Source organism: Ustilaginoidea virens, chromosome 4, assembly GCF_000687475.1.
Source record: "Ustilaginoidea virens chromosome 4, complete sequence".
In the NCBI taxonomy this organism is placed as follows: domain Eukaryota; kingdom Fungi; phylum Ascomycota; class Sordariomycetes; order Hypocreales; family Clavicipitaceae; genus Ustilaginoidea; species Ustilaginoidea virens.
Window position 1 is genome coordinate 3,111,782 of NC_057319.1, and position 17,620 is coordinate 3,129,401.

Consider the following 17,620-nt stretch of genomic DNA (forward strand, 5'->3'; position numbering starts at 1 on the left):
GAATGAATGACCAGCCTCGGAGGGGGGGTTCAGAGGAGAATGAAAGACGAGGGGGTTCAGCGGAAGCGTCGAGGTCCAAAACCACAAAGGGCTTGTTGTGAGCTTTTCCAGACCAGGCCCTTGTTGGTGCTTGTTGGTGCTTGTTGGTGTTTGTTGGTGTTTGGGGGAGTTGACGCTAGCGGATAAAGGGTAGGTACGGAGTACCTATTGAAGGTACCTACCTACGTACCTCCCTTCTGCTACCTGCTTATGTACCAGGTACCCGGCACCCAACGCCAGCAGTGAGCACCTTGGATGGATGTCTGGTACTATCCAGTCATGATCAAGACCAAAGCTGCCAGCAGCTCGCTCGTTTAGGAGCTTACACGCAGGGCGATTTTGCTGATCTAGGTGATGACATGAGGATCGATTGGTGCCAAAGATGGAGCTTGGGTGCTCAACTGCCAACTGCCAACTGCCAACTGCCAACTGCTGCTCAAGTGCTCGCGGCTTGGAAACTCGATGAAACATCACAAATGTTGTGTCTGGTGTGCAGAGTAAGGCGTCCGGCCCCACACCCAAGTCCCCACACACGCATGGGCTAAGCCGAATTTCGACAATTGACCAGATCAAGCGAGCCCGTTTCCAAAATGTCGGTGAATGTCATGGGACGGCACGGGAGCTAAATTGTACCAGGCTGGGATGAAAAATCACGCCCCGTTAGCCCCTGTTGCCGTGTGCCATCTGCTCAAGGCTTTCACGTGGCCGCGAGTGGCGTCGCAAACAACTCGAGAGAATTGGACCGGATAAGAGGTACGGAGTACTGTAGGTACTGAGTCCCGAGTACATCCGTACCTTGGAGGCGGGCGGGCAGCTTTGAAGTTTGCGGTAGTCCGTACTCCGTAGGCTAAATAAACCCTTGCCCTACCCACCGTGTACACCAATGCAGCGTGAACATCAGCTTGTAGGGGGGACGTGCAGGAACAGATGCGAGGTTTTTTTTTCTTTCCCCCGCCGCATGACAAAGTGGCCTTGGAGCTGGCTGGACGAGGATCCGAGTGCCAAGTGCAGGGCCAGTGCCTGTGCCTGTGCCTGTGCCTGTGCCTGTGCGACATTGGGTTTGGGTGCCATGATAACGTCTCGATGCGTTTTACTCCGTACAAGTGGTAGGTGCCTGCCTCGTAAAGTTCTTCTTCGGGCGTCAAAGTCGTTGGCGGGCTGGTTCGCTCCTTTATCCAACGGCAAAAAGCCCCAGCAAAGTGTACGACGGCCTGCGCAAACGTCACATTGCCTCACCTCAAAAGGAGGGGAGGACCGCAAGCGCCGAGGTAGCGGCAAGCGCCGGGGACTTTCGGATAGAGTTTCTTTCGGCGGAGCTGTTTTGGGAAATGCAGGTGAATCCTCCTCCATCTGGCTTCCAACCATCCTCCCGGTGGGCTGGCTAGTCTGGGACTCTGGGGACTCTGGCTAACATTGATGCGTCAATCTACTTGGTCAGTTAGCAGGGGATACAAGGTAGGTACTAACTCGGTAGGTGGCTGCAGTCGTGCAGTCGTGCAGTCGTTGCAGTCGTGCAGTCGTGCAGCCGTGTCGTAGTAAAGTCAAAGAAAGCCCGTTCGGCCCAGGATGGAAGCAAGGGTTTGGACCCTCCTATGTCTTGCCAGATCTCGCTCTTACTCCACATGTACAAGGTAATTGCGAATCTCTGTCATGCAGAGCCAAGACGTATGGCGAAGAAAGAAAGGGTTACAGTATCTGCTCTGCTCATGCCTTCAAATTAGCAACACACGTGGCGGTGGAAAGTTTGTATTGGAGACAAGAAATCACCCATATCAAATTCAACCTCCGAGAAAGGTACCCGAACAAAATCCACACAGTCTCACCGAGCGAGCAATAGAACAAGATGCAGCACATGGGCACGATCAAGAAGCTCTCTCTCGGTTTCTAGGCTCAGTTGACAGACTGCGGTGATGTGGTGATGTGATGATCTGTCAAAAGTGGTTAGAACCCGAGGCCAAAAAACAGAACGGGTGACTTTTTTAGGACATGAGATGGTTGACTACCTACTGTAACACTTGTCCGTCCCTATAGGCCGGCCCACGGCATCGATGCAACTCCCTAAATTACGGCAAGTAAACTCTGTACTGTATGTATGTGCTCCGTACCGTAAAACGAACTGCAAATGACAAATCACCTCGGTCGCACAATCCGCAGTCTGCCAGGCAAGGTTACTAACAGACATCTGACCGATCCCCTACCTAATGCCACTCCGACGCCGTGCTTCAGAAGCAAAAGGAAAGAAACAATGATAGAAGACCTACCTTCAAAATTTTCAACAAAGAGACTTCCCTAACCGGACTTTGGCTCTGGCGACATGGACGAAACCTAGGGAGGCCAGTGCGGAAAGGAGATGGATGAACCCTACCTCGTAGTAGGTGTGCAGTTATGCCCAGACTCCAGAATCTCCTCACCCAGCAGAGAGACCTCACGACGCGCGGAAAAGGCATCAGACTGTACTCCGTACCCCTCTTCCCTCTTCCATCCCCGACCCTCGTAGCTCCGTAAGCCTATTTTAGTGTCGACGGATTTCCGTCCGTGGGCTTGTGGCTGCTCAGAGACAGAGCTTGGTGGCGGCACGACCCTGGGCATCCTGGCACCCCGGCACCTTCGTTGAAGTCGTGATGCCTTTTCTTCCCCTTTGCAGGAGGGGGCTTCTCCCGAGGCCTAACGATCCATTCGCTGGCACATGCATCTTCGCTTGTTCAATTTCGCACTTAATCTGCAAATCATCCTCTGTTCTCTACTTTTCTTTCGAATTTGGGCATTGTGCAGGGCTCGGCAATTGCCGAGTCTGCCTAACGCTTCTTTTTTTTTTTTTTTCCCGGCCAAAGATGGACTTTTATCGAATCTGAAACTTGTAATTGAGAGCCGCAGACTTATTAGCGCTCTTACAAGGTGAACTCGACTTGACTTAGCTTCCGCCGCCTTATTCAAGGGCTTGATTCAGAAACGAGTACTTTGTTCTAAGCAGCCCCTTGAGAATAAGAGAGAAACTAGAAAGTAAATATGAATACAAGGGGTAGCAAGACGTACCTACCTGTTAAGGGAATATTCCCCCCCTTTTTTTTTTTTTTCTTGTTCTTCAGATTCACCTGTCTAGCCTTCCCTGAGCATATCCTCCTCACCACACGACGGCCTAGGTCAAGAGCCCTCCCCTATCTTTATCGAGTTGATGGTTATTTATCTATCAACAGATCACTTTAAGCTCCCGTCAAACAAGGCAAAGTATCTCGTTGACAGGCTGTCGGCGGTTCCTCATGCATATATCTGATTTTCCACCTTGGTTAGTGCATACTAGTCACTCTGGATGAGGCCTGTTTGTGTGATTCTGTCAAGACAGCCCAGCCATCCCTCGGGGACGACTTAGCTAGTGGGTACGAGGAGAACTTTGTGCGGACCAAGACCAACCACCGCCTTCAAGGCAGCACCCAAACTGGGCCCTTTCAGCATGTCCATCACTGCCCCTGTCTTGTCTGAAGTGGTTATGGCCCCCATACCCCATACCACGAGACGGAGCAAATACACACTGACTTGGCGCTGCTGTGGAAGACAATTGAGCAGACCTGCGGTGATTGCACACCGTCCACCCTAACCCGCCCCGCCTCCCCAACGTCCCTTCTTTCAAAATCCGTCTGGCTTCTGTTGCTCGCTCCACGGGCTGACCGTTCTTGCTTCCTTTCCATGTCTGCAGTTGTGTAAGCATAGATTTCCATCGGCCAATTCGGCGTGCAAGTGCCCTCCGCTTTCCGCCCAGCATGGATGACCTGCGCTACCGCCCGCAGCAGTCTCGGAATGAGACCCCGATGGCATCCTTCATGTCGCCTCCTCGCAATGATGGCCGTGTCTCTCAGCAGAACACGCACGATCTTCGCACGACTATGCCACGCAGGTTCACGACCGACTCAGGGAGAGTACCTACCTTGTCTTCAATAACGACACTGCCGTCTCCTCCGCGTGGTCTGGGGCTGGATTCGAACCCGGAATACCACAATGTGAATGTGAGAGCCACCCATACCATGCCTTGACGGTCCCTCCTCCCTTCACTGCTATTTTTTCTTTCTTTCTTTCTTTTTTCTTGTCTCCAGGTGTCCTCGATATCGAACGGGTTTGGCTGACTCTGCTTTTACACAGGCCATGCATAAAGTGCAGCTGGTACGTATTGCCCGCAGAATGAATGGCGGTCGCCAATGTGACCCAAGGAAACTTGTTCTCCCGGTGCCGTCAATGTTGCTTCTCCCTTGGTGTGCAATAACTCGGACCGACCAGACGCTAAAACCTGTCCTCAGATTGAGCAGAAGAAGCTCGAATACGAAAGAATAAGAGAACAAAGACGACGGTTCGAGCTGGAGATGCAAAGGCTTGACCAGCAGCAGCGGCGGGAGGCTCAGGAACTTGCGCAAATGGAAGAGGAAATCAGGATTGCTGGCCATCAGTCAGAACCAACCACTCCTCCAGAGTATCGAGACAATCCGACAGGGTTTCCCTCCATCTTCTCCCGACCGAATCGTTACTCCACATCAAGTCTAGCATCCCCACCTGGATTCAACCGTCCTGCTCGGTCTGGTTCCCAATTGACATCTCCACCATCTGGCTTGCTTCAGTCTCGGTACGGATATGACGACAGAGCGGTGCCTTCACGATCCGACCCAAATACTCGCCGCAACAGCGATGACGAGGATAAGGAAGAGGCAGTGCGGCAAGACCCAACCAGTCATAGGTCTACCAATGCGTACGTAACCTGCTTATTGTATGAATTGTTGTCGGTCCGTGTGATGAATCGTTGCTTCACAATTTCTTCTTCTCTCCCAAGGTGGTTTCCGTTGTCTCGCTTGTTGTTGAAGAAACCTGCATAACAGGGTCGGACGGCCCGTTGTGGTCAAGCTGCCAGAGACCTCAAGAGTTGTTGAATGTCGACTGGCAACAGCAGCCATCTTCAAGTTGCCTTGATCAAGACTGAAACTGATGTCAAGTTTTCTATGATGAATGCTCTGTGCCTGGCTGATCAAAATCACCTTTACAGACTGAATCGATATTCCATGCCGGTTACCAGGTCGAGAAACGGATTGTACGACATGAATTTGGACCAAACCAATACCACACGTTTCTTGTTTGGTGACGACGAGCCCAACTCTCTGCCTCGTGGGCGAACACCGGACGAGAGCTTCCCCACCCTTGTTCGTCGCGAAGACCAAATGGTGAGTAACAAAACAATTCCATTACGTGTGCACTGGGACGAGGCGACAATGCCACTGCTTTGTGGGCCCCAGCTTGATATGATGCAAGAACTGGAATATGTCAATATGAACAATACAAACGGCCCAGCAAGCCCGCGTGTCATGATTCCGAGACAATGAACGGCTGGTAAGCTGGCAAGCTGGCAAGCTGGCAGTTGACGACTGGCCGGCAGCTGGTGGCCGTGATAGATGCAGTTGCAAGCCGGCTTGCCGCTTCATGCCCAGGCATTGGCCCAATCTCAAAGCTCCAGTCGCATCATGTGCTCTCGCTTGTCGCCAAGTTCTTGCCAGCATTCACCAGCTTCTTCACTGCAATCCACCACCTGCGCTTGCTGCTTTGTTGTGTCCGCCCGCTTCGAAGCATACTCAAACTGCTCGTCGATTTGCCGGGCTTTGTCTTCATTTTTACAGTCGTCTTTTCTTTGGTCCTTGCCTCGTTGCTCTTCCTCCCCCTTCTGCATTGCTTTCTGACATTGGGCGCTGTTTTCAGCTTTCTGCGTCCTCCGCGGCACTTGATCTTGCGCTGTCTCCATCACCTAATCCCGAGAAATCCAGCGGTTGGAATCGTATTAATCGTCACCGACACCAGCAGAGCTTATCCGCCATCAACGGGCTTTCCTCTACCCAATCAACCGAGGTCACGAACCTTGGCAGCAGCCGACCCCAGTCTCTACGCCATTCGCTTGACCTGAAATACATTTCCGAGGGTTCGGTAGAGCCATCTTCGGTGACCATGTCTCCTCAGAACAGCCACATGGCCTCGCCTCCCCGTCTCCAAAGCTCCTTCTCCGCCAACGACGTGCCGACGGTTAAGAGCCCGTCTGGTTCGGCCATTTTATCCGGAAACGCCAACAATCATGCACAGCAACATTTCCACAACCACAACGCTCATATGGGTCGAATTCCTGCCGGTGCAATGCCCACGCGCCATACCCGGGAACTATCTAGCGACAGCAGCAACATGAGCATGAATGCTGGTCGCGATCAAGCAAATGGCTTTCAATCCATCCAGTCCGCTCTTCAAGCAAGCGCGGCGCCGTTTGGACCAAGCCTTACGAGCGCAGCTCAGGTCAGCTCAGCTGCCGTAGTGTCTGGCGCGACCGCGACAGCTCCAACCCATTCCTTCAACAACTTCTACTCATCCAACGGCTATGCTCCCCACTCAGCTAGCGCGAACGGAAACTATGGCATTCCCATGCTCACTGCCGGGCTGCAACATATGAGTATGAATGGCGCCAATGGTGGCAACATGTTTCCCGCTCAGAATTACACTGGTTATGGCCCAGCGCCCTATGCCCAAGGCGGCGGACAGTCGAGAGACAGCCAAGCTCGTGTCATGCAGCATCGACGCCAGCTCGATAATGAAGGTATGAGCCAGCTTGCAACGAGCGGCCATGATTGTTAACTAACTGAGGCTCCAAGCCATGTCTCGGTTCCAGAATATGCCGCTGGAATCCTTCCGCGGACAGATTTATGACTTGTGTAAGGATCAGCACGGTTGTCGCTATCTCCAGAAGAAGCTGGAGGAACGCCACGCCGATCAGGTGCACATGATATGGCTCGAGACCAATCAGCATGTCATTGAGCTCATGACGGATCCCTTTGGTAATTATTTGTGCCAAAAGCTCCTCGAGTTCTGCAATGACGATGAACGGACGGTTTTGATCCAGAACGCATCCCAGGACATGGTTCGGATCGCGCTCAACCAGCATGGAACCCGAGCGCTGCAGAAGATGATTGAATACGTTGGCACTCCCCAGCAAGTGCATCTTATTATCGAGGCGCTTCGTTTCCGCGTCGTCGAACTCATTCAGGATTTGAACGGCAACCACGTCATCCAAAAGTGCCTGAACAAGCTCACGCCGCTCGATGCTCAGTTCATTTTCGACGCGGTTGGTAACAACTGCGTCGAGGTAGGGACTCACAGGCACGGTTGCTGCGTCTTGCAGCGCTGCATCGACCATGCTTCGGGCGAGCAGAAGCCGTGGCTTGTTCAACGAATCACGGAACACGCTCGAATTCTCGTGCAGGACCCGTTCGGCAACTATGTTGTGCAGTACATCATTGACCTCAACGAGCCGAGCTTCACCGAGCCCGTGGTTGCCACGTTTCAAGGCTGCATCAGCCAACTCTCGCGCCACAAGTTCAGCTCCAACGTTATTGAGAAGTGTCTCAGGTGCTCCCAGGCGCAGTCCAAGGACATGATTGTTGAGGAGCTGCTTGCACCGCAGGAAATGGAACGCCTGCTTCGGGATTCGTTTGCCAACTACGTTATTCAAACCGCTCTCGAGTTCGCTACACCGCATCAGAAGTATCGATTGGTTGAAGGCATCCGCCCCATTTTGCCGCAAATCCGCACGACGCCTTATGGCCGCCGCATTCAGGCCAAAGTCTCGGCCTATGACAACCGCGGAAGCGCGGCCTCCAGCGGCCAAGCTACTCCTGCCGACAACACGCAAGGTCAGATCCCCCTACGCCAGGGCCACAGTCGTGGCATGTCTGGAAGTGCGCCAGTGCTGGCCACCAACGGCGTCGGAAATGGAGGCATCGGTGTTGCAGTATCGAGCCAAACCGCGCGACAGAGTGTGCCCTCGTATCCCAGCAGTGCCGTTCTGACAGTGCCTCCTCCCCCTTCGGGAGTGACCCCTGTTTCCCAGCCTCAAAGCCAACAACACTCTCAGTTCAGCCCACGGGCGCCAGCTAGTTTCACCAGCTAGTTTCACTACATTGCGCATTCTTCAAACTCCAACCCCGGGTGCAGGTGGTGAGACGCGCTGGGTGTAAAAAAAAAAAAAAAAGATTTTTTCCATCTCCTTTTCTTTTCTCACTATTGCATTGCCGCCTATACACGACGAGCCACTTGTATCAACATGCCCTACCAAAAGTTCTGCTTGGTTCGTGTCTCCAGGGACATGCGACCTTTCATACAGCACGGTTACGACACTGCAATGACTTCACGACGACCACTTTTACATTTTGCGCCAATGTTCGATTGCCATTTGTGCACCATGGGAGCGCCATTGCATTACTAGCTCAGTCCCTCAGTTCTGATCTGCACAGCACATCTGACGGTGCTTTGTGTGTATAATATCCAGGAACGGAGTTACGCATGGGGAAGAAAAAAAAAGAAGAAGAAGAAAAGAAGAAAGAAAGAAAGCCGAACGAAAGAGGAAACGAGATCGACCTTGCCGATCGGTCGACCGTTTCACACTGACCGTTGGGAAAACGCAGATGTCACCTTGTTGGGATGTGTTCTGCTGATGGCGGATACGCAGGAGGGCTATCGACTCACATGATCTATGCCGACGAGTTTCCCCGGTTCTTTGCAGTCTGTTTTTTCAAGCCTCTCACTTATTGCTTTTTGTTTCCCATTTTTTGCCTGTTCGCGCAAGTCCCTCCTGCCCTTTCTTCATCCTTACCCGACTGATTCTTGACGATATTTCATTTCACTCATGCCTGATTGGTTACTTTGTGTGTTCCCTGGCCAGGGAGACGGTGCGGTGCTGTCTGCCATTGACGGACACCTCAGAGCCGTCTAATGGCTTCAGTATCCTCCTTGGTCGGATAGGGACGGTTTCTTCCCCACGTTATTGAAATTCCAGGTCTGTATATGGGTCGTATTGGAGACGCGGAAAGGGGAAACGATTAGGGGACGGATGGATATGAGCCGTGAAATGATTTGAAGATTTTGCTTTGTTTTGTTATGCACAATCCTTGTATGATCTCCAGAGACTACTTCAGTAACACCAGTTTAGAAGACTTTGGCGCTTGATACGTTGCCATCGCGCGAGGAATCGCCAGTTGCTTTCTGCATAGCGGCATCCACTGACCAGACCAGTACATGTTTGCCCCCCCCCCCCTGCCTCCTCTTCCTTTGTATTATCCACCTTGTATTTCTGGAAATGATTCACTCGAGCCGCACGGGACACTGGGCTGCGCATCATCCCTTGGCTGCTGGCCATGCGTGATGCTGGCCATGCGTGATGGTGGGTCATTCTGACAGTCCTGCATGGCCTGCTGATCGACGTTGTACGCTGTAGCGGATGCCTCTCCATGGCTCGTCAGTGTCGTTGCCGTGACCTTGGCTGCGTAACACCCGTCACCTGATGAATGAATCAAAGTAAACGACTGGTTGTTGCAATAGTACGGGTTTGTATGGCGTCCGAGTATAGCGTCCGAGTATGGCGTCCGAGTATGGCGTCCGAGTCCGAAGGAGCTAATTGTCAGGGAAGCCACGTGCAACTTCCCGTGGCCGCGGCTGTGTGGCCAACCACGGCAAGGCGTTCTACTAAGCGCCAGAAATGCTCACTATTTTCTCACAAAGGCCAACTATCTAATATCAGGCAGGAGCTAATAGCTATTAGCTATTAGCTATTAGCTACTAGCAACTGAGATGCGTATCCCATTGCAAGGACGGGGTTCAGCGGGGAAACGGCGGCTGGTTTGGGGTCATCACTCCAGCCGGGTCATCCAGCCGGGTCATCTTCTTTTCAAAATGGGCAGAACTACGACAATAGATTTTGTGTTGTTGTTGTTGATGTTGATGATGATGACTTTCTCTTCCATGTACCGAAACCCCGACCCTGGTTTCCCTGCCACAAAGGACCGACTCCAACGCGCACAAGCTTGACAAAAACCACGCAATGCCCCAATGAAACCAGTCACTGCCCGTCGCACAGCGGTCCTGTTCTGGTTCTGCTCCGCCGCCCAGCCCGTCCAAGCACGCCCCGTCAGGCAATCTCTCAGCAACGCCCGCCACCGCGACGCGACGCTTATCGGTAGCGCCACAGGGAGGTGGTGTTGTGACGCAGCCAGGTCTTTCTGCGGCCGGCGCGGGTCTTGTTGTAGCGGTGGCCCTTGTTGAGGCCGCGCGACTTTTTGCCCGTGGCGGTGAGGCCGCGGGCCTCGCGGTGCTTGTGGACCGGGTTGACGATCCAGTTGATGCGGGGGTCGATGCGGATGGCCTTGTGCTGGGGGTCCACGAGGATGACCTCGTAGTACTTGTACGTGGAGTCCTGGTTGATCCAGTACGAGTTGAGGACTCGGAGGTTGGCGCAGCGGCGGCCGACGCGCTCCTCGGCGGTGGCCTTGAGAGACCGCTGGTACTTGAGCTGGTTGATACCCTGGTTGGTGGGCTTGCCTGTTGTGCAGAGGGGCGAGTTTTAGCAACACACGCGATACGGATTTTGTGCCTCGGGTGCAGGCAAACGCAAAAAAGGATCCTTGCTGCCACGCGAGGGGACGATCGACGGGCAAAACGTACCGTAGGTGGCGCCCTTGGGGGCAGGGCGCTTGCGACCTCCACGGCGGACGCGGACTCGGTAGATCACGTAGCCCTGCTTGGCCTTGTAACCCAGGCGGCGAGCCTTGTCAGGGCGCGAAGGGCGAGAGGCGCGGTGAATAACGTTCAGTTGACGGTACTGCATCGCGCACTTGTCAGCAAAAAAAAAAAAAAAAAAAAAAGGTTAATAACGAGCGTGCATGAGCCAGCCCGGCCTCGGCTTTCTCTCCCCGTCATCTTATTTTTCCCCAGAGATGCTTCTGGCGGGGGTTGGCTTCCATCGTCGCGACCTTGTTCTTGTTCCTTTCCTCATCTTGCCAGCTTTGCGGAACAGCAAGGGGTGCTCGGATGTATCAGCTTTCCCATGACAGAGACGCCTTGTAGGGAAGGGGATGAGGGAAACGAGGTAGAGCTTCGACCGGTCTCGCTCGTCCATGAATGGGAATTCTTCAAGGTCCAGCTTCGACGTACTTCCCAGCAGCGCACTCGGAGAAGGAAGCTCATCAGATCTGACTGCTTCTTCTTCTGAAGTTCCTCGACATACTTGAGGGCACCCATCTTGGCTAGAAGCGCAGCGCACAAATGTTAGAATAGACGGATAATTGATAGATTCCGCGTCCAGACGATGAAAAGACAGCGGGCACGGGAGGAGAGGGAAACAAACCGGATAGTGATAGGCGGAAATTCCTGTGCCGGGTTAGTATTTAGTGGTGGAAGCGTTTCGTTTGAAGGACGTGAATATTATTATCCTGGCATGGTTGAATGAAAATTGCACACAACGTTGTGTGGGCTAAGCGATGCGCTAGTCTGCTTTCGGGACTAGTGTGCTCCGAGCTTGCTCCCCCCCCCCCAAGTTGCCCTGATGGGTCCGCCGCACGGATCGGCTGTCCCACGCGATGAGTCAGCACGCAAAGGACCTACGTTCTCCGGACAGACTCCGACGGAGTGGGTACCTAATGTAGTTTAATCTGGCGACTTTCGTTGATCATCTGTGTGATAAAGCAGAAACATAACATAAATAACAAGGCCAGCCGACTCCAACCGGTCCTCACGCCGTGTGCCATGATTCGATGCTTACGTGCGAGCTTCGAGGTCTTTTCCCCTCGGCAGCAGCGTCGCGATTCCAGACAATGTCTGCAGTATTGCCTGCGCCACACTTCCCCACGTTACCGTTTCCTTTCGTGGTCGACATGCGTCCAGCAACTCCCACGCAATTTGATCCACGTCGTCGTCTCGCATTTCCGGGACGGACCCAGCCATGTGCGGGATGACGTTTTGCTCGACAATCTTGATGGACAGAAGCATAATGCTTCTGTTCAGCTCGTAAAGATCGGTGCTATCCTTCTCCCACTGGATCCAAGACGGGAATGTGATGTCACTGCTCGATCCATCCAGCTGTTCGTAGTCGCTCACCCTCCGTCGATAATCAAGCAAGGCCAATTTCGCCTGTTCGTAGACGTCGTTGGTCAGCGCATCCACTGCGTCGGGGCGAGACATGTTCCAGTAAGGCAGCACTGGGTGAACCTCCAGCGGGAACTCGAAGAGGAGAGTCAAGGTCTCGATATCGGATAGAGCCTGGCTTGTGCTACTATGCAATCGTCAAAACCTTGCCGCAGAACCTGGCAAAAGGCCCACTGACCTTTTGGAAAACACGTCAGTTTCCAACGCCCTCTTGACCCCTTCTGCCATTCCTACCAGAGCCACTTTGGCCTCGTGGGGAGTTGCTCGTTCATCGTAGGACACGGTGGTTACTGGCTTGGAGGCATGTCTAGAGGCACATTCGGTCGTCAGACTGGATGGATTGCTTCGAGTCAGTGATGCCACTTATGCGCAATCTTGAATACCTAGCGTCCCGGACAGATGAAGTGCCATCACCATCGCCAAACTGCCTTGTCCGAGTCTTCTTGAACTCGTGTGAGTTGGTACGGAAGCATGGCTGCGACCACGAACCATCAGGGTTTCTGTCGGGCACAGCGGTATCTTCGATTTCATCATCTGGAAAGTAGTTGGTTAGCCAATCAACCAAGAATGAAGCTTTGGTCGAGAAGCGAAAAGCAAATACCAACCATGGCTGATTTGTTTCCGTTTCCTGGTCAATGGTGCCATTGCGAAAGTGTCGCTAGTGTCTGCATTCCCATATCACACCAAGACTTTGCGGAGAGGCTGTGGAAAGTCAATCCCACTGATGACGGTAGGAGTCTGGACGGTCCTCGCCAGCAGCCGCCAGCTGGCAGCTGGCAGCACGACAACTGCAGATCGACCTTGGCACCATCAAGGTTGCAGCAACAGAGCACCTTGCGTGGATATTTTTATATAATACTCGTAAGTCATTTAATTTAATCTTGTCTCTAAACCCTACAATCCCGAATAAAAAAGTCAAGTAATGCTCCACAGCTATGGTAGCGGAAGAAAAACAGGAGTCTGAAGAGAGTGTAAAAGATGATGGAACTATTAACAAAAAATGTCGTCCAAGAAAGAAGAAAAAAAAGGGGGTTTCTGTCTTGTATGATTTCAGCCTGGACCAAGTCGCCTGTTCCTTTGATGCTTATTTGGATACAGGGCGCATTTTCCTTTACTTACGCATTTGTCCCTCTATTGTCTTTCCGTTTGCGATGTCAAGATTTCCCCCCTACCAACTTCTCCCATGTCCCTGCGTTATTGGAATATCGCCACAAATAGCATCTCCAGAAACAGGCAGGAAGAATGTTTTTCTTTGTGTTTTCAATCAAATAAAAAAAAAAATTGGGAAGCGACGAGGAGAACCTCTAAAATGGAGAATGATAAATATGACATGTCTAAGCGAAAGAAAATGGTTCCGATGAGCCGCAAAAAGGGGGTGATACGCCGAATTCGGAGATAATTGAGGCACTTGGAAGACTATGGTATGGGGCTCTCCGACTATAGCCTTCCTTTCTTACACGCTGTCTCATAAAAAGTAATATTCAACGTATGGAGAGAATCAATGTGTGTTCAGGGACAAGCCTTGGAATGCAGCTGTCCAATCATTCTGCGACGGAATAGTCGAAAGGCCAGTGGAGTGCGGAGTTGAGGTAGGCAAGTTTTGAGCATTGGTGAATGGCTGACGCAGAGGCTGGAAATCACCTTGCTGTCCAAATCCTGTCTGGAAGCCTTCCACACAAGAAGAAAGATGGGGTGCGTAAGCGGATGCAGTGCCGCGAGTATTGCCGAATGCTCCGCCTCCATACCCATAGTTGGCTTGCGGATAGGTTGATGCTGGCGTCACATTTCGGTCTCCAGAAAATGTCGGGCTGAACGTTGGACGATACCCTCGTCCGAATTCTTGTAGCTGCTGCTCTGGCCCTTGTTGGTTTTGGCGACGGTCGCCGTTGCCGCCCGCACCATTACCTCCGCCAGCAGAAGCGGTGCCGCTGCCGCTGCCGCTGCCGCTGCTACCGCCAGAGGTACGGCCAACTCCCACCGCACCAGGTCCAATGCCGCTGGGAGCCTGGATACCGAGGGTCGGACTAGCGAAAGAGGCTGGATTGATGGCGGACATCCAAATTCTGGTTTTGTATATCTTGAACAGGTCGGTGACAAGGGAGTTGAAGTTGATGTAAGAGTCGGCAAAATAGTAAAAGGTGAGCTTCTTCCAATCCCTTTTGAAAATGTTAGCGTTGGCTGCGGTTTAGCAGTCCAAAGAAAGAAGAAGAAAAAAAAAGAAAGGTCACACTCACATCTGAAACTCTGCGTCCAGTATTTCCATGTTGAGACCGTGCTCCTTGACCTTCTGCATGCAGACTCGCTTTGCTTTGGCTTCCTGACCTTCCTTGTCTCGCAAAGCGTGAACCTCGTGGTTCTGTGCCAGCCTTTTAATAAGCTTTGGTCGGAGCTCTCCGGCATTCGGCTCCTGGAGATGGTGTTGATTCGCAGGACCCATGCCACCAACTGCACTGCCTTGCAGTCCACTGGACGAGGCCATCAGCCCGGCACCGGAGCCTTCTTGAGCGGCGGCTGCCCCTTGCGAATACATCATGAGCCATTTGTAGTGCTCCTCAGCATAGTGTTCCTTCAACTCCTTGGCTGCCTGCCAGTCAACGTTATCTTTGGCAACGGTGCCCAAGTCCGTCCCCCGGTCTGCTTCCACTATCACCAGATCGCCAGGTTTCACATCAAGACCCGTACCTTCCTGAATATAGAATACATCCGCTCTGGCGCACTTGAACAGCACCACGTGAAGAAGCTGGTTATGTCTCGGTTGTGCCATGCTATAGACGTTTCGATGCGGAGAGGGTGGTCTGTTTGTGAACTGATTCTGAAGCCCAAAGCGCGGACCGTACAGATGGCTGTATTGTGATTGAATGGTACTGGAGACCCCGGCGGAAAACATGGCTGGAACGGGGTGAGTACATGTCGGCCTCAAAATAAGGGGAGTGCAATTTCCTCAACTTACCATTGTTAGCATTTGCCAACCCGATGCTGTCAGAGTATCCGGGTGGGAAAACCTGAGATGCTGGTATGTCTCCCAAAGCAGTGGCTTCGAGGGTAGACACTGAATCCGCCATGGAGCTGATGGAGCCTTGTCGGGTTGGCATGTTGGCGAATGAATGTCGTCGGCTCTGCGACACATCTCCGCCAAAGAAAGCAGGGGAGCTTGACCAAAGGGCAGCTTTCTGAAGATTCAAGTTGTCGGCTTTGCGGTTGTCCAGACCCAGGGGAGTTCGGAAGGCTCCGGCGCCAAACTCGCTCATGCGACGGCCAGGAGTACGCCTTCCCAGGGCATCAATGGTGTCGTTAGCCTCGTCCAACTCATCGACAGCATAATCCGACTCCTCGGGGACAGTCTGGTAGCCATTTCCGAGGTAGCCGGCTCCGGTCGAGGCACGAGGTCGTAATCGGGAGTTGTACTGTTGCTGGCGTAACATTGCATTCTCGCGGGTAAGCATTTCGATAGTCTTGGATTCAGAGGTTTGGTGCAAAGACCCTTGCATTGATTCAGATGCACTCTCGTCGTCGTCATCTTCGACCTCCTTGACCTTGCCAAGCATTGATCCGTCGTTCGCCATTTCACTCAGCATACTAGGACGAGACGGCCTGTGCTGCAAGCCAGGGTGTCGAGCGCGCCCCAAGATGGCTGATGAACTCATGCCAGCTGTGGGTGCGGTCTCGGGGTCCATTTGACCGACGGAATACGACTGGGAGCGGTACGTTTTTGGCGTTGGATGCAAAGGAATCGGAAAAGGTATTTGGGTGTTTGACAAGGAATCCCGGGAACTGGAGACGGCCTGTACGGGCAGAGAGTCAGGGCCGAAGAACGAGTTGCTGCTTCCTGATGGAGGGACAGTCGAGGTCGGGGATGGTAGAACCTCGCTCAGTCTTGAGGAAGCATCTTTCCGTTCGACATTCCAGATACCAGTCCCCCATGCAAATGCTGATGAATTGGTTGAGCGGCCAATAGCTGACGATGCTGAATGTGAGCCCCAAGGTCCACCGCCTACTTCTGCCGACGGCGTGCTTGCGTGAGACCCTGTTGGAGACATGGAGCTGCTAGCAAACGATTCTTTGCGTGGACGACTGAGTTGAGTTGTATCATTTAGCCATGAAGAGCGACGAACTGGTTTGTGACGCTGAGAAGGCGCAGGGTGAGAGGCTTCATGGCGGTGTTCACCCTCGTCGTCCGAGCTCGCCAAGGCCTCAGAGTCGGGAGTCGAAGTCCTGGCATTGACTTTCTCCAACAGCAAACTTTGGCTGGTTGGAGCTCCAGGAGCAAACGAGCCTTGGCCAGTTTTTGACGAGGTAGCTGACTTGAACGAATTCGAGCTCATAGTGTCCTTGTGGCTACCACTAAACGCAGTTTATGTGCTCACGAACGGAGGCGAGTGATACTGCCGAGATCGATCAAACAGGAATACAATATTCGTCGTCGAGAAAAGTCGTCGTGCGTAAGTGTTTTTTCTGGATAATTAATTCAGACAAAGCCTGTCACGCAGGTAGTTAGAAGATCAGTGCGTCGAAGAACGTGCTCGGAGGCCCATTCCTTGGCGGAGCTCTATTGACCATTTCCTCCCATGAACCCGTGCTAGGTGCGCTCCCATTGTTGCTGAAGACGGCAAGTAGGCAATGACGACGGATCGGGGACAAGTGATGACGAACTACTTACTTGATGCGAAACATAGAGTTGAAATAGAATCCTCCAAATGTCTAATATCAGATAAGAAGCTGTAGATGGTTATTAATCCAAGGGATCGTTCGGTTGAGAAGCGTCCTATCTTGAACAAAAAAGAAGACAGATTCAGGCTGAGCTGACTATCTCAGTAACTCGGGTGAGGAGAAGAAATACAAGATATCTTTTGGTCGTGAGATAAAACCAGGAACGGGACGCAAAGCAGGGTATAAAAAAAAAATCTAAGCCGGTGCAAATCTAATCCAGGGCCCACAACAAGGAAAATGGTCGAATAGATATAGGGATGAGGTTGGGTTGCTACGTATCTGCGCCCATTCGCAGCATGAGACTGGCTTGCAGGAGATATTGTAGTTTCGGTGCTGCGATGATGAAATCCTACTTGACGCCCATGATGGGAATGCCAGGACCACACAAAGACAATGTACGAAGCGGCTCCGGTTGTCGGAAATGCAGCAGGTGTCGTTGGGTCGAATAGGACGGTCGAGGGAGCAAAAGGAGCAGGAGACGATGTATTCACGTGCGATAGCACCGAATGAGTCGGGCAATTGCAGCTGTATTTGAAGGCCTCGGGGCTCACGGAACGAGACGCGACGGGAAGATGATGAACGGTGAGATGAGATTTGTCGATGGCTTGTCGGGCGAGCCCAAGAAAAGGATGGCGACTGTAAACCGTATTGAAATTCGATGCCGGTCCCTTGTCGAAGAGGTAGTATTCGCAACGCCGTTGGAAAAGCTGGCAGATGACCTTTTGAGGTTAGGATTCAACTCGGAATCGTCTTTGAATATCTCTCCAGCGTCAAGAATGATGCGACCCAAAAGAAAGCCAGATAAGCAGCACAAGAGTCTCAATTGCTGGGATTCTCAATCTTGTTTTTCGTCTTTTCTTTTTTTTTCCCCTCCTTCTTGTTTTCCCCCCTTCGATTT

General features: G+C 52.4%; 4 protein-coding genes across 4 annotated transcripts; 1 reads left to right on the forward strand and 3 right to left on the reverse strand.

Annotated features, from left to right (window-relative positions):
• Window positions 1–1,929: 1,929 nt before the first annotated feature.
• Window positions 1,930–2,221, reverse strand: UV8b_05305 (uncharacterized protein; the record flags this gene model as incomplete). Its single annotated transcript, XM_043142802.1, has 2 exons — window positions 1,930–1,967; window positions 2,047–2,221. The coding sequence occupies 2 exons, from the start codon at window positions 2,219–2,221 to the stop codon at window positions 1,930–1,932; spliced, it is 213 nt and encodes a 70-aa protein (XP_042998735.1).
• Window positions 2,222–3,794: 1,573 nt separating this feature from the next.
• On the forward strand, window positions 3,795–7,990 carry UV8b_05306 (uncharacterized protein; the record flags this gene model as incomplete). The annotated part of the gene is made up of 6 exons (XM_043142803.1): window positions 3,795–4,037; window positions 4,171–4,191; window positions 4,326–4,768; window positions 5,060–5,234; window positions 5,764–6,640; window positions 6,696–7,990. 6 exons carry the CDS (start codon window positions 3,795–3,797, stop codon window positions 7,988–7,990), a joined length of 3,054 nt encoding a protein of 1,017 aa, XP_042998736.1.
• Window positions 7,991–10,045: 2,055 nt separating this feature from the next.
• Window positions 10,046–12,660, reverse strand: UV8b_05307 (uncharacterized protein; the record flags this gene model as incomplete). The annotated part of the gene is made up of 8 exons (XM_043142804.1): window positions 10,046–10,413; window positions 10,537–10,693; window positions 11,026–11,117; window positions 11,219–11,241; window positions 11,633–12,142; window positions 12,194–12,322; window positions 12,399–12,549; window positions 12,621–12,660. The coding sequence occupies 8 exons, from the start codon at window positions 12,658–12,660 to the stop codon at window positions 10,046–10,048; spliced, it is 1,470 nt and encodes a 489-aa protein (XP_042998737.1).
• An 853-nt stretch (window positions 12,661–13,513) lies between these two features.
• Window positions 13,514–16,337, reverse strand: UV8b_05308 (uncharacterized protein; the record flags this gene model as incomplete). The annotated part of the gene is made up of 3 exons (XM_043142805.1): window positions 13,514–14,171; window positions 14,250–14,904; window positions 14,966–16,337. The coding sequence occupies 3 exons, from the start codon at window positions 16,335–16,337 to the stop codon at window positions 13,514–13,516; spliced, it is 2,685 nt and encodes an 894-aa protein (XP_042998738.1).
• Window positions 16,338–17,620: the final 1,283 nt, after the last annotated feature.